The sequence below is a fragment of the Nannobrachium achirus genome, assembly GCF_963921795.1.
Source record: "Nannobrachium achirus genome assembly, chromosome: 18".
NCBI lineage: Eukaryota > Metazoa > Chordata > Actinopteri > Myctophiformes > Myctophidae > Nannobrachium > Nannobrachium achirus.
This window is the reverse complement of record NC_137825.1, coordinates 27284739-27307209: the sequence shown is the minus strand read 5'-3', so window position 1 is coordinate 27307209 and position 22471 is coordinate 27284739. Positions and strand designations below refer to the sequence as shown.

Genomic DNA, 22471 nt, shown 5'->3' with positions numbered 1-22471 from the left:
AGAGTGCCAGCCAGATAGGCAGATACAACGGGTATTGCAAAACTGGACATCAATGGTGATTATTCTACATTCAATCCATCATCGCACACCCCCGGGCACAGGACTACTGTCATAATCAATCATTCTCCATTTAGAAAAGTTAATATATTTTCAAAAATAGTGGAAATAGCAGCTCTGCAAGCTCAAAACATGTCAAATGTTCCGCCCCAGGATAATGGCTTTTGATTATCGCGATAATATCGTAAATCGTGATTTCTTTTGTCACAATCGTGATATGAACTGTTCATATCGTTCCCTCCCTAGTGTCCATTCGCCGACTTGCAGCAAGACAGACATACAATCGTACATACCGACATACATATATACAGATTACAGAATGTATAGATGGTTGACGTACAGTAACAATCAAACAGACTATGGAAAAGGCTGCTTATGGGCAGCTTGGATACATCAAGGATGCATCCTACAGTAAGGTGAGGTCAGTGCTGTGGTCAAACAACATTAGAAGGGGGCAGCACAAACACTGGACTTTAAAATGAGATAGTACGTTAATCTGTAATCTGTGTCCATCTGTAGACTTGCATAAACGTAACTCCAACAAATGAAATGGTACACTGCCGGCAGTGCCGGCTTTGACACATTCCCACACATACAGCCTTTGTTAAAAAGCCAGTGGAATTCACTTTACAGAGGAGAGAGAGAGAGACAGAGAGAGAGGCAGTGGGAAATATTAAATTACTCTTCTTTTTTTATGCTACCCTTATTTGGAGATTCCTCAGCTATAGCTGGCCTCCTTAAAAGGCAACATGGGAGAGAGAAGGAAGAGGACGGCTGAGGGGCATTTTAGCCACATGATCCATGGCCGCCTCACTAGCTAATTAAACATATTCACACAGCTGTCATTTTGCTGTTACATCATACTGTACTCTTATGATGCAAGACCAGAATGGTTGCCATGTGAAAAAGATGTCTATTTTTCTAAAAGCCCAAACAGTCCAAATGGGCCAGTTATCTGTTTGCAAGGCCAACTGTGTGCATTCTTTCTATTTTTCCCTCCCATCTCCTCCCTTTCCTTTCAGGCCGGGCTTGGATGTAGGGAATGGTGCAGGAAGCTGTCTCTGGGAGGAAAAAGATGACCCCTCCCTCCTCTACTTGCTTCGTTTGAAATGCTGCCCTCACTGGTGTGTGTATGACCTGTGACCTTTCCAAGAACAGCGCCCAGGGGCTGAGGGGCAGATTGCTGAATGGAAAAGTACAAAGCCAGTATGTTTATACAGTCTGTGCTTACACAGAATATAAGCACTGACCCCCCCCAAAAAAAGAAAACTGCTAAATGCAATTATTAGCAACAAATATGGTCAAAGACACACACACACACACACACACACACACACACACACACACACACACACACACACACACACACACACACACACACACACACACACACACACACACACACACACACACACACACACACACACACACACACACACAGGAATATTCAAAGCAGAGCATCTCAAATCTCTGAGTCTATGTCTCTTGTCTCCACAATTACCAAATACGGCATTTTCTCCACCCCTCCATGGAAAATACACCGGTTCTGAGTGTGCATCAAAAGTGGTTAAGTATGTTGGTTAAGTGCGTCACAGGACTGTATGTGAGTGCATGCATGCCTTTAAATGGATAAAGCCTAGTGCTCCACTGTCTCCAGACAGCAGGGAAGCTGGCATTCCAAGAAGGCTGTCCGCTAACCTGATTCAGCTAAAGCTAAAGCTAAACCAGTGGTTGATTAACTGCTTTACCTGGCAGAGACAGGCTGAATATATCTTTAATATCTAAGGCTCCAAACACCCCAAAAGAAACTGATTAGGCTACTGCTTTAACCTTCCATCTCGGGCTCACCTTTCATTTTGAAAGTGTGGGATGGCTCACGGTAGCTGACAGAGTACAGCATCTTGCAATGGGCCTGGTGTACAAGATACACAACACCAGTGGTTCCCAAACTTTTCAGGTTAAGACCCAAAAAGAGAAATTAGAGGTTTGCCTGGGACCGAAACTAGTGAAAATAGCGTTGTGAGCTTTTAGATCGGACATTTTCACTACTTCTTATATATTTGTTTTCTAATTTATGGCATTTCTTAGATTTTAATTTTATTTATTAATGAAATTACTTCAAACAAATCTCGTTCTGCTATTCCGCAAAAATGTAGCATTCCCTACCGACTGCCTTAGTACATTTCTAATGTAAATACCATTTATTTGTTTTATTTTCTGACTGTCTTAAATGTTTTGCATAGTAATGTTTTATTTGTCTGTCATTTAACGTTGTATGAGTAAGTTGTAAAAAGGGACCCTCGATTAAACAAGGCCAAAGGCTTTCTTGCGGTCTTTATCCTTTTAGTTGCCCTTGTACCAGTGAACTGTACTGTACCTTTTCCTATGCAAACTTCTAACAAAGTATTCAATCAATCAATCTCTGCACTCCTGCAAGTCCAGGCCCTGTTCCACAGAAGACTAAAGAACAATTCTCTTTAACCTATAAAAACAATGTTGCTACCAGCTGTAAAGACAGGTGATACACAGGTGACTACTCTTAATGTCACAGAAAGGTCGATAATAAAACCCGTACAAGTGGCCAATCTAATGTTGATTGTCTATTTTCGCTGAATGTTTGTCCATTTTCACTCAGAATAGGGACTGAATAGGGACACTCAGAATAGGGAAGCTAGGTTTCATGTGGTTCAGATGGAGGCAAATGAGTGACACGGAAGGGACATACAAAGCCACACAGACCCGGGCGCCTGGTGGACCAGGCGCATACCATATAGGCATTGCCATTTCGGCATCAATGCCTGTCAGCGTCGCCGGTTCGATTCCCGCTCCGGCCGACCTTTGCTGCATGTCACTCCCTGTCTCTCCCCCATTTCCTGTCAGTCTACTGTCCTATCCAATAAAGGCAAAAAGCCCAAAAACAAATCTTAAAAAAAAAGAAAAAAAGCACAGACCCATGCACTGACCTCCTCTCGGGACTGAGGACGGCCTCCCTCTCTTGCCTCTCGGGGCTCCTCAACCGGCTCCTCTTCTCAGCCTTCCTGGCCTCGGCCTCCAGGCGCCTGGAGCGCGTGGTTTCATGGTGGCCATGGGCCCCCCTGTGGGCAGCCGGGTGGCTGTCGGTGCTGGTCACGGTGCTGCCGCTGGCGTCCGAGTCCAGTGAGCTGACCGAGCCACTGATGTGGGAGCCGTTGGAGAGCAGCGAGCTGCCGGAGGGGAAGGGGTCGCTGGGGGCCGGGGAGATGCACCGTGGCACGCCGCCCAGGCTGGAGCAGGAGCCTGTAGGGGAGAGGAGGTCGTTGGGCACCGAGCCGTGGAGAGGCGGGCCGCCCCTGTCCACCTCATCGCCGTTCACGGAGCCAGTGTCCGAGCCGCGGCCCACAGAGGCAGAGTCAGCTAAACAAGGAAACAGGAAGTCACTCCACCAGGCAATACACATATGTGATGATGTAATTCAGGGGTCTTCAATGTTTTCAGGCCACGGACCCCTTAGCTGAGAGAGAGATGAAGCATGGACCCCAACTAGAGCCTATATATTGTATACAATTGTGTGGCAAATTAAAAATGTTCATAGATTTCTTAGACTTATTTGACACTGTCATCAGACAGTTTATGTTGGATTAATGTGTATCTTCAGACATTTAACCACTTGAAAATATGTGGTCTGCTCTTCTTTTTTGGTGTAGAGGGAGGCGTGTAGTAACTGAGGACCCCCTAAGGGTCCCGGACACCTTGTTGAAGACCCCTGATTTAGTTTCTTCTCTGCTCAAATTTCTGGGGCAAGTTATCCAACTCCTCCCTACCAGCAGGGGGAACTGGAGATCCCAGCGGAGGCAGGTCAGCGGCAGACCATACAGCAGCCCCTTCAGCCTCTCTCTGGCTTAGCTCCTCCTGCCAGATAATGGAGCTCGAGTCTGGAACCTTTTCTGCTTCAGGGATACCTGAGCCTGTTACCGCAACCTTGGCTGGACCCGGCTCCTGGAAGAGAAAAAAAAAGATTGTCGCAGTAGAAATAAATCAAATAAAGTCAAATTTAATTGAAGAATATCATCTTCCTGATAATGGACCCACAACACTCTTCCAGACCTTACAAAGGTTATCTTTCAAACGAATTCACTTCATGCTGTACTGAAGGTTACCTGGGAGGTAGTGGGCTCCACTTTGCGCTTTTTCTTCTGGTTCTGCTTATTGGTCCTGGGGTACACCACCAGCTGTTCACTCCACCTAAAGACAAACACCAAATCTGAGTTAGAAGAATTGTTTTCAGTATTAACGCATTACGGGAAGAAACGAAAAAATGCAGGAAATAAACCGGGTTCTATTTTTGCTATTTGTTGTAAAGAAGTATAAAGGGCGCTTCAATGGTTAAGCGTTTTATCTATTCTAGCAGTGTTACTGTTTACTACGGGACAGTGGCAAATACATGCATAGATTGACCTACCCATTGATAATCTCTTTATTCTCTCCTCTAATGAAGTACTCCTGTTCTGGGGTGATGATGCAGAGAGCATTCTTCTGGCCCGTCTTGGGCTCGGCGTCGATGACGTCTGTACACAGGTTCATGTTCACCGTGCCCTGAGGCAGCGTGCTTGGCTGAGGGAGAGACAACATCACGTTTAATCGACTTTATGTATGCATGCCTCATTGTTTTATCCTTGAAGAAAGAAGTGGCAGCCAGAGACGCTGACCAGCGCTCTGTTGCCACACATCAGGACGGCTGCAAAAGGTGAACATTCCATGCATTTCAAAACCAAACGGCTAAACATTGGAGGAAAGTGCATTTCAGATCAGAAGCCATGCCTGAAGCCATGCCTAATTTGAAAGAACTTTCTGAGTAGTCTGAGTAACACTCTCGAGTAACACACTTTACTGTGTATAATAGCCTCAGGCTGAGGAAAGCCAGCAAGTCCAGGACAAAACGTGTCGCTAGCCCACCTCAAAACATGGCGGTGTGAACATTCCCTGGGGCTAAGTGTGTGAAAATAACCGTTTCTCTGCCAGTCCTTCATTCCTCCTTTACCATTCTTGTTAGGGGACACATAAGGGCTATCAGTCCCTCTACTGTAAGGTCACTCCACTGTTATCAACAGGTCACCATGGCAACTTGGGAAAATCCTTTCAGTTGCAGCGCCTTCTGAGTGAATAGAGGGGATGACAGCACTGGAAGCTGGACCAAAGCTGCTTTGTGTGTGTGTGTGTGTGTGTGTGTGTGTGTGTGTGTGTGTGTGTGTGTGTGTGTGTGTGTGTGTGTGTGTGTGTGTGTGTGTGTGTGTGTGTTTAGTTTATTAGCACATTATTATAAAAACAGAACAATACATATTGAGGATACAAAATACTGCGCAAGGAGAGGAAGAAGCCAAAAGGCTTATTTAGAATCCTTTCCTTAATGAAAGAGGTCATTCATTTAACAAATACAAGTTCACTAGGAACAAATATAATATACAAGTTATGTAAGAGCAGCTGTGCAATAAAGAAGTAAAAACACAGAAACTCCACAAAAAACACATTTGGTAAGATAACACATCAGTAGATGAAATCATGTGGACTTACAGTAAAGAAATAAGATATCGTTTCAGACGTTTCTTAAATATTGACAAGGATAGTGATGACTTAAAGTTGTACCATGTAACTTTTTTTATAAAACAAATCTTAAAATTGTCCTAACTGTTAAATCGCTAAAGTTTTAGAACACCCACTCCGTTATTTTCAGCTTCTGAAGCCTTCTCTTTATATGTTTTCTTCTTAGCAGTGACAGGGGCGGGATTTCGCGCCAAAATGACGAAATCTGCATCATCTGTATACGTTGTGTATACGTTGCCCAATCACATCGCCGATCATGCACACATGGTACACTACCGGCCAATCACAGCTTATCTGCTCTGGTCTCCAGGAAGCGCCTCCGCTTGGCTACAGTGTTTACCATGGTGAAGGATTTTAACCTCTTAATCCACAAATCCTGGCCAGAAAATTACGTTCTACCATGCGTTCTACCCCTCCACGGATTACTATCGGTCGCGGTGGTTTGCGGCGCCGCTCCGGTGGTCCGCGGCGGTGGTCCGCGACGACTCCGGCCGAAAAACGGCCGAAAAAAGCAATACCGCTACTGACCACTAGTTGAGCAACTTACACAGTATAGCTTTAAGTGATATATCTAGAGAGCTCCACAATTGAGGGCCTCTAAATGTAATAAATAATTGATGTTTTGTGGTACGACAAAGAGGTGTGTGTGCGTGCGTGATTAGGTTAGGCTGTGTGCCTACTGCCTACATCTGTTTTGTACACCATCTGAGAGATAAAGAAAGAGCATGCTCTTTATAAGCCTGGAATGCCTAGAGTAGACTGACCATATGATAGTAATATAAGATAATCCACCTCGTTCCATGTTTTGATGGATTTACTATGCTGCACAATATGTTCCAATAAAAACATAATGCCAATCTGTTCCATATTGCTTGGTCATAATGGTTAATTGTTGTAATCAGTGGTACCAAAACCTTGTCCGAAGAGCTCTTGAAAATACACAGCACCTACATTTAGTTTCAGGTGGTGGTGTTGGGGGGCGGGGGGGTGATAATGATCTCAATGTTATTTCTACCTGATAACCTATTGTCTCGTCAATATAGGCCAGCAGAATTCCCCTAAACTTCCTCTCAGACCCCTTGTACTTTCTTTTACGTCTGGTCTGAATCCTGCAGCGTTATCAGGCATAGCTCTGCCTGCTACAGATGTAAAACAGGTGCCGTTTCTCTCCCAAGCTCCTTTTAAGGCCATTGAACACAGATCCTGCTTTATTAAGATCTGCCAGTAAACCCCGGGGGCTGCCAAATATGGCAATTACAGTGGGTCACACTTAGAACGCAGCGACTGCTGAAGGACTCCCTCTGCAAAAAAAAAAAAAAAAAAAAAAAGGCAGGGAGGGAAATCTAGGCCATTTAGCGACGCAGAGGGCATGGGAGAGAACTTAAGCTACATCAATGCAATAGTGACCTTCAGTTCATAGTACTTCATAGAGATTTAAAATGTCTCTTCATTTACACTATGCCCTGGATCCTTGGCTCTATGTTTTAGGTTCAGGACCATAAACTTCCAGTAACCTTATCTTTTATTTTATAGGATTACATATAAAGATATGAAAAACATGTATGCTGCGATAATGCATCACTCTAGTGCTGATTTAATATGCAAGAGTTGGACAATTGGTAAAACTGTGCCAATATCACTGAAAGCATAACGTTGATTTGGGAAGTTAGTTGCAATGAAATAGCTGAATTTGATTTAGCCTCACATCTACTTGGAACCAAGTTATGGCCATTGGCCAATGTCACGCAAAGTCAAACAACACTCAGAACCAGGTGATCCCCCACATCTGATCTGTGGTCAGTTCCTTGTGCTTGGTGTGGTTATGGTGAAGGTTAGACTGTGTTAAGTACCGGCTGATCCTGGTCCTGTGCATAGAAGAGGCATCAGCTGTTGCTTAGAAACAGTTAGCCGCTACTGGCACCAAAACAAAGGAGATTTATCTGCCAAGACTCTGCCATTCAAAGGCAGATGAATTACAGTCGGTTTGATTTCTACAAAACCGATTCAATACCATATCCTCCGATTGTGTCCGTCTTCCATGGGGCCAACTATTTTTAGGCTCATGGCAGGATATTATTAAAACCAATGACTTTCTCAGACTTTAGCTTATATGGGAGCACAACCCAAAAAGAGGCTATAAAACATGACAGGAGTTTGAACTACACAGAAACAATACAAGCGTGTTACTCAATGAAGTCAAAGAGGCATTGTGTACTGTAGAAAAAAGAAAGAATGACCTTAAAAGTCAAAATGACCCATTGAATATGGCGGCACCTTAACTCTGCTACTGCAAGCAATTATCCAATGCTAAAATCTGGGGTATTTTTAATTGCAGCCCAAGCCCAACAGTAAACTTGTGAAGCCTTCCCCCCCCAAAAAAAGATTGTAAAAACTGTGAAAAAACCCACTGAGCCAGCTTTAGAATTAAGTGGAGTACACCCACTCTATAAATGATAAATCCTTCAGGAGGCTTTTTATGGGCCAAGCCAGTGGCAAGTCCCGTCAAAGGCCGCCGCGTTAAGGCTGTGGACCGGAGGCTGCTGTTTTATATGGCACATGTGCCTCGACACGCAGTGCCCTCCGACAACACTCTTCTTCCAACCCTCAACAGACAGGAACTGCCAGTCTAGCTTCTCCTACCACCACCACCACCCCCCCCCCCTTACTGCTAGAGCTGCTACGGTAGAAATACTTTCCAGGCCATAAAACAGCGTTGTAGATACAAAGACTCAACACCTGGTAGATGCGCCAGGCAGAGGACAGAGAGGTAGTGGGCTTGGTCGATAATATGTGATGTGAATGACTGATGTGATGTAGGGATGCGGGACGATATGAAAATGTCATATCACGATTATTGTGACAAAAGAAATCCCGATTTACGATATTATCGCGATAATCAAAATCCATTATCCAGGGGCCAAACATTTGCCAAAAAATAGCAGATCTACAAGCTCACAACGCATCGCGACGCGTTGTGAGCTTGTAGATCTGCTATTTTTTGGCAAAGACATTTGATAGAGAGTGAAAAAAAGATTATCAAGTACATATATTATAAGTACCTTTTACCAATTATAGAGGGTTTAAGTAGTACCGGATATGCAGCTCGGCAAATAAAAGGTGAATTGATCCCAGTGCATGACGGAGAACGATATCACGATAAATTGAATCTCCACGATACAATTATCGTGAGTGTATTTTAATCACGATAAACGATAATATCGCTTATCGTCCCATCTCCAATGTGCTTTTCCCATTTCTAGTCAAAGGGTAGAACAGAAGCAGATATGCAGCAAAGTCATGCAGTGTGTGACCCCCCCCCCCCCCTCCCCTCCGCTTCCCCTGTGTTCTCATGGTCACCGACCCTTCAACCTCGACACTTTCAGGGTGGTCTCGCTTCGTTTCCAGCCTGCCCACTAAACCGGTTTCCCCCCACGGCTCAGTCTCACTTTCACCATCTCTCTCTCTATGTTTGACGCTGTGCCTTGCGATTGGAGCCTGACTGAGGTCAGATTTCCATGCCAAATATACAGATATTGGCAAGTCCTAGAACACAGATTAAGAATGTTTTGTCCAATACTTCGATTTGATTAAAGTTTCTATTTGATAAAAGTTAACTTATGTTAAGTAAAACCAGTTTGAGGGAAAAGGTAACCCAAAGAACAACATTTTAAATTAAGTATATTAAATCAATACCAGAAAAACATTTAACTTAAGTTATACAACGAAAAAGCTAAGAAATAAACTGAACTTTATTGTATTTAGCCACTTAATACATATTCAAACCGTTTCAAAGATATCCAATCTACAAGCTCTTGTGTTGCATTGCTAATCACTATGAATTCTGAATATTGTGTATATCTGCCATTTTCAAAAAGCTACATAATTTCCAATACAGATGTTGTCAAAAAAGTAAAATACTGGCCAAACCACTATACAGTATCAGTTGGGATCTACTTGTGATGTTCTGACCCAGTCTGTCTAATCATCTGGTTAAAAGCACATTGTAAAATATTCTCAAGCTCTCCCAATTATCAGATGCGTTACCACCCCCAATCCCCGGCAGCAACAGACCTGGGCGCTTGCCGCGGCGAGCCGTGTGTGTGTGGAATGTCTGGGTCTGGGGCGTATGTGACGTTTCCCTGTGGTTTTGGGGGGCTAGCATGCTCCCTTCCTCTCTCACTCTCTCTCTGTAGTCCTGGAACGGAGAGCCTGCTGTAATTCACCAAATATGGGCATGTGAGAGGAGCGCTGCTGAAGACTTCAGAGAACATCCCTCGCTCTCCTCATGGCTAAAATAGTTCAGCTTTAAGAGGCTACCTCTTCACGTAGAGACTATGACGTCTGCTGACTGCTGGTTCCCCCAAAATAGCAAAGTGTCATCATCACTCTTTGGTCCTACTCCTTACAGACCATAGCCATGTGAGAATAGACCGCTCCTTACGTCAAGTATAGCGCTCAAGACACTGTCAGACAGAATCAAACAATAAATGGATCGCCGTTTATTCGGTTCTGCTGCGCTTCCATCTCTGTGGTCAACATACCAACCGAGCCGGGTTTGCCTAACTCTGACCTTCTCAGCTGGCCAGGAAGGAGCAGAGGAATGACTAACAATCACTTCAGGCGGGACAAGTTGCCTGGTCTTTAGACCATATTGGGTTCGTTACGCAGACAGTGAAACAAGAAAATCACTGGGTTCGTTACGCAGACAGTGAAACAAGAAAATCACTGGGTTCGTTACGCAGACAGTGAAACTAGAAAATCACTGGGTTCGTTACGCAGACAGTGAAACAAGAAAATCACTGTGTTCATTAGGCAGACAGTGAAACGAGAATCACTGGGTTCATTAGGCAGAGAGTGAAACAAGAAAATCACTGGGTTCATTAGGCAGACAGTGAAACAAGAAAATCACTGTGTTCATTAGGCAGAGAGTGAAACAAGAAAATCACTGGGTTCATTAGGCAGACAGTGAAACAAGAAAATCACTGGGTTCATTAGGCAGACAGTGAAACAAGAAAATCACTGGGTTCGTTACGCAGACAGTGAAACAAGAAAATCACTGTGTTCATTAGGCAGACAGTGAAACAAGAGAATCACTGGGTTCATTAGGCAGACAGTGAAACAAGAGAATCACTGGGTTCGTTACGCAGACAGTGAAACAAGAAAATCCCTGGATGATGCCAAAGCATTCCAGTATCGTTTGACAAAAAACTAAAAAATTAAATCTATATCACTTAACTGGAATGAAACACACAAAGGCTAACCTTGTCTTGTCCAGTGAAGAACAAGGCTGTCTTTCACTAGAGTAAATTAATTGACCATGTAATAAGTACATTTTGAGGTTAATCACCAGTAACATCTTTACCGATTTCATGTGTCTGGCTTGGTTGTCATTTGACCATTTGTCTGACAGGGAAGCGTGAAAGAGTTGATCTGATCATCGGTAATAAAGCCAGCTCTATCGCCGTTCATTCCGTTTCCTGAAATAATACTTTTTTAGACATTTAGAAATGCAGTACTGCATTTTCGCGTGTTTTGGCATTCCTTTCAAAATCTGTTTTAAACATGCGCACCTTAATTTCAATGAGACATAACCATGTCAACAAGCACATTTCAGAGAACCTTGGGGACAACATGATTTACCAAATAAAAAGAAATCCTCACCAACTTTAAATTCAAAATGCTAGGTATGCATTTGAGCCATTAGGCTAGTTGAAGCAAGGAACCCAACTCTCCTTGGCATGACAGGCTTTGTATGGCATATGCTCTTAGAGGAGGAATTGCAATGGGTGGGAGAGATATAGTGTGATCAAAAGAGGAAAAGGTCTGCAAGAGGCAGAGAGAGCATGTGGGTGGGTGTCACTTCTTTAAATCTCTGCACTGTATCTGAACCAGGGAAGGGGGCGGGATATCCGCACTCAGTCAAAAACAAAACATATTACAGCTCGGCCTGGACAAACCATTTGGTTAAACAATGAGGACCTCGACGAGAGAAATAAAAGTGCAATAGGGGTTTAAATTTGGGAGAGCGCCTATCCTGAGGGTCCTGCGCACAAAGTGGCCATTTTCCTGACCCAGTTTCCCTGCCTTTCCGGAGCGCTCTCACAGCAGATGAAAAGGCTGGGGGACAATGAGGCCGACAGTTTTGGAATAACCATTACAATGAGAGGAAAACACAGTTACACACCAGCACGGGTGTCACTGGAAACACATTATACACAGTGGAAAACATGCACACACACAAACACATTTCTTTTGTCCTTAGATGGCAGATCAATGACAATATCATGAGATTCAGCCAGGGTGGATTTTAACTACCAACTCTTCCACACACACACACACACACACACACACACACACACACACACACACACACACACACACACACACACACACACACACACACACACACACACACACACACACACACACACACACACAGTATCAAGCAATATGTGAAGCCTCCCCATGCCACTGAGCAATGCATCTGATCCGTAGGAATGTAACATATCAAGAGATTATCACTTAAAGCTATACTGTGTAAGTTGCTCAACTAGTGGTCAGTACCAGTAGAGCAAACCGCGGTCGCGTCTGCTTTTTTCGGCCGTTTTTTGCCGCGGACCGGGCATTCAGACCACCGCGTCCGCCTCGCCTCGCCGAGACCTATCAATATAGGTCTTTCGTGTCCCTCTACGAGCCTCGGTTGGGGAGTTACATGCTAGACTCCTAGCCCAGTGTAAACACTGCAGTGTACTTCCTGAAGAGCTCAGCAGTGTATGATCTGGGCTTTGATTGGCCGGTAGGGAGACATGTGTACAGAATGATGCATATGACGTAATTTTGCCGGGAAAAACAGCCCCGGTCACGGCCACCAGGGCTCAGTAGAACACATATAAAGAAAAGGCTTTGGGAGCTGAAATTAACAGAGTGGGGGTTCTAAAACTTTAGCGATTTAATAGTTAGGACAATTTTAAGATATGTTTTATAAAAAAAGTTACATAGTATAACTTTAATATATTTTGAGATGATATTTGCTGGTAACTTATAGAGTAAACCCTGTTATGTTGAACCCACCCTTCCAACCCACATGATGACTCGGCTTCTTTCAAGAAATTTAAAAAACATGCTATATCTGTATGTGTTCAGCAAGCTAATAGACAGGCAGCATGCTACATGGTAACGTGTGGGCCCCAATGTTTATACACAAGCATTCTAATCTCCAGCCCGATCAGCCGGTGTGGGTTTGGTCACCCGTGTCACATTCCCCAGCGACAACGCCGAGCACAAACATGGACTTAGCGTGGGCACCACAGACCACATTCACATGGTAGCCATTTTGCTCAATGTCATACTCAGGCCATGTGAATATGGTCAATAAAGTGACTTTACAGCTCTGTCGCCTCCCTCGTGCTTGCTGGACTGTTCTCATTCAACCTCTTGTTTGCTGGACCGTTCTCATTCATCTTTATCTCTATTGCACCATTTGCCTCTCTATGATCTACTGTGATGTGTTGTACTCCAGTGATAAAGGTTTCCAGTGAGAGAGTACATTTTCAGCATCACTAGCGGCACAGCCTTACATTTCCCCCGTTTAGATAAGCGTACACAGTACAGTGCAGTACAGTCATCAGCTATACCCAGGTGAGACTGATAAGCCGTCTTACAACCTGGCCAAACACAACCAAGGAGGACGGTGATTTCAGTGTAGCGGATGCCGTGCTTACCGATTCGTCCAGGGCGAAGCGCAGGCAGCCGTGTTCGTACAGCACAAAGAATCTCCGCTGCCATTTCTGTCAAAATTGAGAAGTAAGTTGGTTATTCTGGAGAAGCTGACAGGGCAGCGTAAAAGCGGCTCAGTAGGCAGTAGCCACTTAAACCCCATATCATTTGTTGACCGGAGTCCCCCAGGGGTCTATACTTGGGCCCCCTCGGCTATTTTTGCCAAATGTTTTCCCCGGAATAGGGAAATTTGGGTTCATGTGGTTAATGACTTACAAAAGCAAAGATATGCCACCCTATAAAAAAAAGACAAGGTGATAAGATAAGGACACAGAGATTATTTCGTGTCAATGGCCATTAGCCTACATCTCCCATATGGATCCAAATCAGTTAAAAAGGCTGAAAGTTCAGCCATATTTTTTTCACAGCAGAAAATGGAGCTTGTGTTAACATAACACTAGTCTCTATCTCAGTGGAGTACAGGAAGAAATGAGCATATGCATGCCCATCCCCCTGCTCCAGTCCACATCCACTAGTACAAATACACTCTTACCCGGGATCTCTGCATAGGATTGTCAAAGTCAGTTCCCTCGGGGGCCAAGCACAGCCATCCGCCATAAATAGGTTTAGCCTGTAAAAAAAAAAGAGGAAAAAAAACTGAGAGACGGGGTGGGGGGCAATTTAGGCAATCATTAAAACTGGAAGAGTGTAACCAGAGGGGGGAAGGGATGAGAGAGAGAGATGGTGAGTGTGTGTGAGGGAGAGTGTGCAGGCTTTTGGGCCCCAGATGTTGCCTGTCCTCTCTTCTCACGAGGCATTTTTGCAACCACACAACAGCCAGTTAGTGAGCCTCTTGGTTTAATCAACTCTTGTTTGATGACACGCTTGGGTGCCTCTCCTTCCCATTTCCTCACAACAGATGAGACCAGAGTGGGGCGTCCAAGTGTGACTGACACCAACAGGGTGACTATCAGTCAGAAACAAGCTGGCAAAAACAATACAATCCCTATACATGATCACTGGTTCTCCTTCTTGATTTGTTTAACCATAAACTACTGGCATCCAACGGAAACAGGACAAGTTCAAAGACATGGAAACATGTCCGGCGGGATGGGAGGAAGGCCTTTTAAAATGGCCAGTCTTTGCTCTCCGTTAAAACCACTTATATAAAAAACAACCTAAACCTAATGAGGAATAGCATAAATAACAGACTCACATGCTCACAAAGAGATGCGTTGTGAGTAGATCTCGTAGATCTGCTATTTTTAAAAACTTAACCTATAATGACATGCTCAAAATAGGGATTTCTCTGTGTCGAGTGTTAAACATTGGCATGCAGCCCTCATTCTTCCTTGAGACCCGCTTTACCAAACTCCAGGTGAATGGCTCACCTGCAGAGCAGAAACATCTGATTATTAGCCCGAGCTACACTATTATTGGCCCTGTTGTGGCTCCGTGTCATTGCATGCCTGCTATAAATCTGTCTTGTTTGAACTTGCATAGATGCACCTATGGGGATAGTCATGACAAATGGAGGCCCTTTAAACAAAGTCAGTTTTGGAAGGGAGAGAGATGTCATGACCCACATAAATGAAATCTCTCTGCTAATTTGGCAGAGGATGACAAACAATTACATTTACATCTCTAATGTTTTAATGCACAAAATGGTCTGGAAACGGGCAAAAGGAAAAAAAAGGGAAAAAGAGTGTGAGAGAGAAAAAGCACAAGGGGAGAGCAGCTGTAACAGACAATCTAGGGGTGATGGCAGGCCGTTGAGCCAGAGCCAGGCAGAAGCAGCCACAGGGTGTAGGGGAGTCCTCCAGCGACGCCACAACCCCTCCAACCTCCTCTTCCTAGCACACGTCTCCTGCAGAATCTTTCACCAGCCCTCCATCTCCCACCAGTGACGGGGTTACATTTCCATTTCCTCCCTAAAGCAACCCAGAGGGCCCAAGAGGTGAACTGCCCAACGCCGGGTGCTCGTCTTTTAGCCTGTCCAAATGCTGGCACCAGCGGGCAGGTGCACCTCAGCGCTAATTAACCCTCAGTGGATCTCCACAGGTTCACTTGCATAAATGTATACTTAATACGGTCTTACGATGGTGTCGTGCAGCAAAAGCAGCCTATAGGCTCACAACGTATTTTAGCTTGTTTTGACCATTTATGCCTTTGAAATGTCTTACAAAAAAGGGACTTCATGACATGTTTAAAGTGGTTAAATTAATACTGAAGATTTTACAATGGGGATCCACACTTGTTGCTCTGCATAATATGAGTGACAAAGACAAACACAGCTGGGTGCGACACACTAGAAGGGAACCATGTAAGACATTCCACTACCACAAAAGTGATTCTAAATACTACTACTGTAGCATCCCTCCTCCCACTGGCACTGTGTAACTTGGGCAGTCAAGAGTAAAAGCTAATAAAGCTATTGGCTATTTGGCATAAAAGTTTTGGCGGGGCCAAATCATTCCACGATGCCAACGTTGGGAATAGTCTGCAGGCTTTAGCTGTCCTGGAACATTTGGAATGTGTTCATTCTAAAGGCTCTTTAAGGCCAAGCCTTTGCCTCAAATTCTCTTAACTACTGCCTGCCTGCAAGCCCACGGAGTGAAAGGTTGAGCAGAAACCTATGGGAAGCTCGGCTCCAGTTTCCCAGATGGATCACACACTTCCCCTTACAAACGCTTCCTCCTTTTCCCTCTCTTGCTTACTCACTCCTACTCTCACCGTTTCTCGAATACTATCCCATCCCAGACTCCCTCAGTTTCTCGCACGCATCCTGTCTCGCAGACACAGACTTTAGACTGCATCCTCCATCATAGCCCTGCCTCCCACCACCCCTACCATGAAGCATGATTATGTTCTTCTCTCGCGTGGGGAGGAACCTCAAAGCCTGAAGATGATCTCAATCCCTCTACGGACAAATCATTCATGTGACAAACTGAAAACCATAGCAACAAATTCAACAAATTCGTGCCATTGGTCTTGTAAGAGTACACAAGCTGAAATACAGGAATGTGCTCAAGCCGCATCCCCTCCCCCGGTTCAACCTTATGTCCTGGTAGTGTTAAACAAAGAGATTGTTTATATTGGATACTGTTCTTCCGATATTTGCAGCCTTCCCTTCGGATAACTTTTCCATGTGGGCTATCCATGTCAATGTTGCATTCATAGCGCTAGCTCTATCAAACGAGTAGTGGGAGGCGTATGAAAAGAAAGGAAAAGCAGGGGGGGCATTTAAACTAGCAATTCCAGCTCCCTTCGAGTCCCAAATAACTTGCTCAAATTCACTTAGCCTAATGAGCCATTCATGGTGTTTTAACAGCATTACACTGCAGTGCTGGAGCTTTTTTCTCACTTGCTTATTGAGTTTATCGCTGGCTGAGATGCTTGAGGTCTTCCTAGCCAGCCTGTAACAGTTTCCATCCACTGGTTACTTTCTGTCTCTCGCACACACACACACACACACACGCACGCACGCACGCCTGGGAAGTGGGAACTTTAACACTAACTGCTCATGTGTTGCATAAATTTAAACTAGGAGTTATAGACAATACTTTTTGGGGACGGTCCGGTAGTGACTGTCTCAAACTTTTTAATTTCAAGCCCCCCCCCCCCCCCCCCCAACTCAGTCAGTATACAAATGGAACCAAATGGACACCGTCTGAGTTAGACTTGTAAGGGTCAATTTAGAACCTCCTGAAGGAACCATGGACTCTCATGGTCCTGGACCCGACTTTGAGAACCAATGCTATATACAAATATGCTACTACAATTGTAAATGTAGTTTTATCACTCTATGCTGGTTGGCTCATTGACAGATTGGGAAAACAAGGCATTTTGTGAATGTGAAGAAGAACAGAGTCCACAGATCTCACTCAGTGACGCAGAAAAGTACAACACAGCCTTTCTGGTTCCTTGGATGGATGTCATCATCAATGCTTTTTGGAGAGTGAGGGCTGGGTCGCAGGGGATTAGAGGAAGTGATGTAATCCTAAAATGCATGCTCTGAATCAGGAGTCTTGGGCCTGAAGGGTTAACCTGCAATAAACACTAGCAGATCCACACAAAGTATAGACACAGAAAGGAGAGGATGCTGACGTTGCCGTTTGGCTCTTAAGCCATGTTCAAGGGCCCATCTGGACCTCATCGCCTGGGATCAATTACAGGATACAACAGAGACTAAACTAATGATCTGGGAGAGAGGGAGAGAGTGAATTCAGGCGAGTCAAGAGAGACTGAAAGGAAAGATTGCGTATAACTCAATCTCCAAAGTTTTGATGAAGGGCGCTCCTTCTCTTTATTGGCTTCTGCACTCATTTGTAGATAAATATGCATAGGAGACGGTGACTAAAAGCTGACATTGCCAGGGTTAGCCGAGCTACACAGGAATGACCTTTCAACAACATGCCTGTCACATGGGTAAATAAAGTGGGTTGCTTAGAATCAAAGACATGATAATTAAACAGACAGCTTGTGTTTTGGCCAAAACAATAAAGCCCTCTTCTGACATAGTATCTGAATCTAGCCTTGTCGTTTATTACTGGCACAAGAACATAAAAACTGATCCCACCAGACTCTTTTACAGTCTCTATCCAAACTATATGCTACTTAACTGCCTGCCTAGCTCAGATATATAACCATCTAACCATTTTATCAACTACAAAGTACTTTATGGATAATGTGCTATACACACAACACTGAGTGCTGATTGTTGTACTGTAGCTCGACTACATTCTCGTGAACTTGACAAGCTGGTTGACACTGTTATCAAGTTACTGTTGTCAGCTAATTGTTACTTTTGACTGACGTTTGGCAGGGACATTGTCAGTCATGCATCCTGAAAAGTAATTCCCGATTGTTGTGTCTGGGGGTTTTAAAAGATTCAAGGTATTATACAAAATAAACATAATCAACACTGCAACTAGGCCTAACATGGTAACCTACCTGGTTCAGATCTTGGTCCGTCAAGAGATGCAGCTCTCGTGGTTTGAAGCAGTTCTGACATTTGCTTTTGTTGAAAATGTTCGCCTGGAACTTCCTACAGGGGTTTTCTTTTGCAGCAGACATCGTCCGCTATTTCTTCCCACCTCAGGTCAAAGTAAACCGATAATAGTTTTCTTCTGACAACTCTGCTGAGCTGTGTGTGCAATGCAACCCCCCGGGCTGTTCTTGAGCGTTTTTTGTTTTCTTTCTGTTTTGTTATTATCCAAACGTGATGAACAACTGCTTAGCCATCCAATGCATCGTCCAGGTTCTTTAATCGTGCACGAACCCCACTGTTCAAAACAAGCTGCTTCCTTTTTGCTTGTCGAGTTGCATCCAATTCTTACTATTCCCCCAATAAATGATGAGTGGCCATTATTATTAAGGCCAGCCTGCTGGTGGTGAACGCCTTTCAGTCCATGGCCTCCTGCACCCACAAAGCCCAGTGACTGCCTGGCGACAGAGCAGAGGTGGCTAGTAGTGGTAACCAGCTAGCTCCAGCTAGCCAACAACAACACGGGCTTTTCCACAGATCAATAACGAGACGCCGCAACAAGCCACAGAAACACCAGGGCCGAGGTGGAGGCCGCCTCCGCCTCAAACTCCATTAAAAAGAAGTGGAAACAAATCCAAAGCCCAGGAACGGAGCACTCCAGTCGGCTAGCAGGCTGCTATCTCTATCTACCCCCCACCCGGTCGTTCCTCCTCCAAGGAGCGGAGTTCAGTTGACCCACCGACCGCTCCTCCTCCTCCTCCTTCTGCTCCTGCTAGCTCGTTGAGCTAGCTTGCAGGTTGGCTAATAATGAAACCCTCTTTGGGTTTAAAAGGAGCCCCCCCAAAAAAAACACACACACAACACAATCCTACCAACTCCCTCTCGTGCGTATTCCCATGCGTTCTGCAGATAAACAACCCCCCGGTCTCTCCCGAATCACTACCGAGTACGACGCCAAATAAGTTGATATTTGGGGTTGGGTTCCATTATTCCTGGTTTGGGTATTAGCACTACTACAGCAGCTGCTCCAGTCCACGCACGGTGGGGTTTATTTTTCTGACTTGAGAGTTTTTTTTTCCCGTTGGATGGAGGAGGAGGTCGCAGCAGATTTGCTGCTGGAATTTTTACGGGATCTCGCGGTATTTGCTCCAGCCGTCACCGCCCCTTCCAGAGAGAAGCGTACTCACATCGCATGTGGTGGTACTTGAATACTCTTTTACAAATAAACGTCCGGAATTAAACATTCATCTGAGTAAAGTATAATAGTTTTGATATCAAAATGTACTTAAAGTACCAAAAGTATAAAGTAGGATACTCATTATGCAGATGTTGTCCCATATGACCATATCATAAGTAGGATAGGCCTACGTTTTCGAATGTAAAAATATATATAGCCTATATAAAACAAAATATTTTTACATGATTTTTTTTGTGAGGTTGTAGATCGGCTATTTTCAGTGGTTAATGCTTGTATGTAGGTTTTAACAATAAACAAAATCTAACTCGTAAAGTTTCCAAATAATTGCAGTGGAGTAAAAGTACAATATTTGCCACTAAGATGTAGTGGAGTAGAAGTAAAAGTACCGACATTTGGAATCGGAAAAATACTCCAGTAAAGTAAAAGTACCTCTACCTACTTGAGTTGCTACAATACTTTACGCCACTCTGTCGCGCACCGAAATATATAGCCCGCAGTACGACGGTGTTGCTTGCCAACTACAAGCTCCTTGTACATCTGTTATCTTTGGCGAGCATCACGAGATAGAGTTAATAAATAATGCAATAAAATAATGTTTATTTATTAAAGTTATATGGAGCGGTCTGGTCTGTCATCACCTGATCTTTCAATGGACAAACTAAAAAATGAAAAACTCAAGTTCTCAAGGTTAGTCTGTTTTTTTGGATATCACTGAGCTATGGCTATAAAAGGCAGTAGTCTTGCTTTCTTTCTCCCTCTTTCAGTGACCCATGCATAAGAATTGTCACTTTCTATCCACGATTGTATGTAGTTAAAAGCTGGTTTAGGCAAACAAGAAGGTATAGGCCTATAAGCCTTTCTAAAACTTGGCAGAGGGGGCAGAGGGGTATCCTTAGGAGTTTGAATTTGGAGGCTGGGGGCCTAATAAGCCCCTTTTCCACTGGCCCAACACCACACCACTCCACACCACACCACCCACTTGTGCCAGGTTTTCCACTACAAGGACCTGGGCAGAGTGGTGTGAAAGTGGTAATAAACGCGGTACTAAAAAGTATCCAATCTAGAGTAGGTCTGAGCTAGGCCAAACAGGACCAAACACTTCATAATGACTGATCACTCACTGACTTTTCATTTAGACCACCAGGATATAGTTGTAATACATGATAATAGATTGTGTTATAACCACTATTATAATCTATTATAGTGTATTATAATTATCATAGTAATACATTAATACTTTATATTGTATTAATCACAGTTATAATCCATTCGAGTGTATTATAATTTAGGATAGTTGTAAAACAAATTTATATTGTATTATAATCACAGTTAAAAGGGTCAATTTGTTTATTACCGATAGGGGTACTTTTGTGTAATGGAAAATGATATTTTATGTGGTGCGGTGTGGTCTGGTCTGGTGTAGTGTGGTGTGGTGTGATGTGGTGATAAAGCTGCAGTCGAAAAGGGGCTTTATAGTGTGCAATTCTTACTTCTTGTCAGGGGGAGTTGGGCCTCCATTTGTTGTCCACCCCTTCATGTTGGCAACAAGGAGGCATGCCTTAAATACTATACACCACATTACGTGTGTATTAATGGCTGACTCTAGCACAGGCTATTATAAGCATCAGGTTCCACTAGCCCGCAGTGGGTCAGGCAGGCAGAGAGTGGGTGAGAGAGCTATGTGAGCTGACGAGAGACACAGAGGGAGAAGGGCTAATACTCTGTTACCTAACTAAACCCGGAAAACATCAGCCATTCCCCGCGAAGGATTAGCTCCCAGCCCATGCTGTAAGTGACCCAAGAATAACAGAGATTACATGTGTGTCTGCTGTGGTGTGTGCTGTGTTGCTATAGATGTGTGCTCATCATCACTCGGCCTATACTGACTAACCCTCTGCCCTCTGGGAGCTGGCAGCCCAAACAAGGGGGCTGAGTCGGGAGGTGGGTCTCCAGGGGGGTTTACAGTATTCGTAGGTAATACATCATAGTTATGGTTCTGACTGTAGGCTGGTTTAACGTGTTTTCCCCAGTAAATCAAGACAAGGAAGGTCCTTTCTTGATTGTGGACGTGAACCTTCCGAATGGCTGCCCCCCCTTGGGGTATCCAATGACGATATTCTGGAGGTGACATAAGGTAGTGCAAGCGATTCAGAATATATTTAGCCGTTCTCTTCAGACACACTTTACAAGGTAATTGCAATAGCAGAGCCACAAGACACACATTGGAACCAAATACACAGAGATTTTGGAGGAAAATTGGGAGTTTATTAGTCTACCATTATACTACCTTACACGTGAATGAAATGATGCCAAATCCCCTTTTACTTTGCTCCATAGATAAAGCCAGCACAATGCAATCAATACACACATGCAGAACTAAAAGGTCAAGGCGGGCATGCAAAGTGCACAGCGGGCTGTGAGACTTCTCCTTTGGCACACATATCTATCACTGGAAGTGTGCAGTATCTGGTCTGCTTCTACAGAACACAGTGAATGTTCCATAAGTTGAAACGTGACCTACATTTTACCCTGATGTCACCCATGCTTATCTGAATAGGACCTGTCAAGTGCATAGTCTCGAGTTGGACACACGAGAGAACTGTATTGTTTCGTTGCCCACGGCTTACTCCTCAGCCACTGTGGAAACACACAGGATAGTGGCTCATCATCTTGAGCACACAATTGTATTTGACAGCACTGCTGATATTGCTCTATGGAGTTTTCAGTAAAGAAGATGGATCATGCTTTTTTTTGGCATTACAGCACACCATATCTACACAACATATAAGCCGTACCTCAAAATAGTTACAACAGTATATTCTGGTTCTTGTCTCAACACCTGATCCATCCTTGATTGGGTTTTTGCTCTTCTAGAATGCAATAGGTCTGCTGTGAATTTATTGCTCATATTGGATCCTCTGTCCCCCTTACAGATC

At 44.2% G+C, this 22471-nt stretch overlaps 1 protein-coding gene across 3 annotated transcripts in view; it reads right to left on the bottom strand.

The window, feature by feature from the left end:
- Nucleotides 1-19369, bottom strand: part of LOC308303676 (myosin phosphatase Rho interacting protein) — a 39836-nt gene extending 20467 nt beyond the window's left edge. For all 3 annotated transcript variants that reach the window (XM_080748131.1, XM_080748132.1, XM_080748133.1), the window contains exons 1-7: nucleotides 18304-19369; nucleotides 13904-13981; nucleotides 13356-13421; nucleotides 4496-4647; nucleotides 4194-4278; nucleotides 3858-4032; nucleotides 3021-3450 (exon numbers count right to left, since the gene is read on the bottom strand). In XM_080748131.1, the coding sequence (XP_080604257.1) occupies nucleotides 3021-3450; nucleotides 3858-4032; nucleotides 4194-4278; nucleotides 4496-4647; nucleotides 13356-13421; nucleotides 13904-13981; nucleotides 18304-18426 (1109 nt within the window). In that variant the 5' untranslated portion in view covers nucleotides 18427-19369. The remainder of the gene's footprint in view (nucleotides 1-3020; nucleotides 3451-3857; nucleotides 4033-4193; nucleotides 4279-4495; nucleotides 4648-13355; nucleotides 13422-13903; nucleotides 13982-18303) is intronic.
- Nucleotides 19370-22471: the final 3102 nt, after the last annotated feature.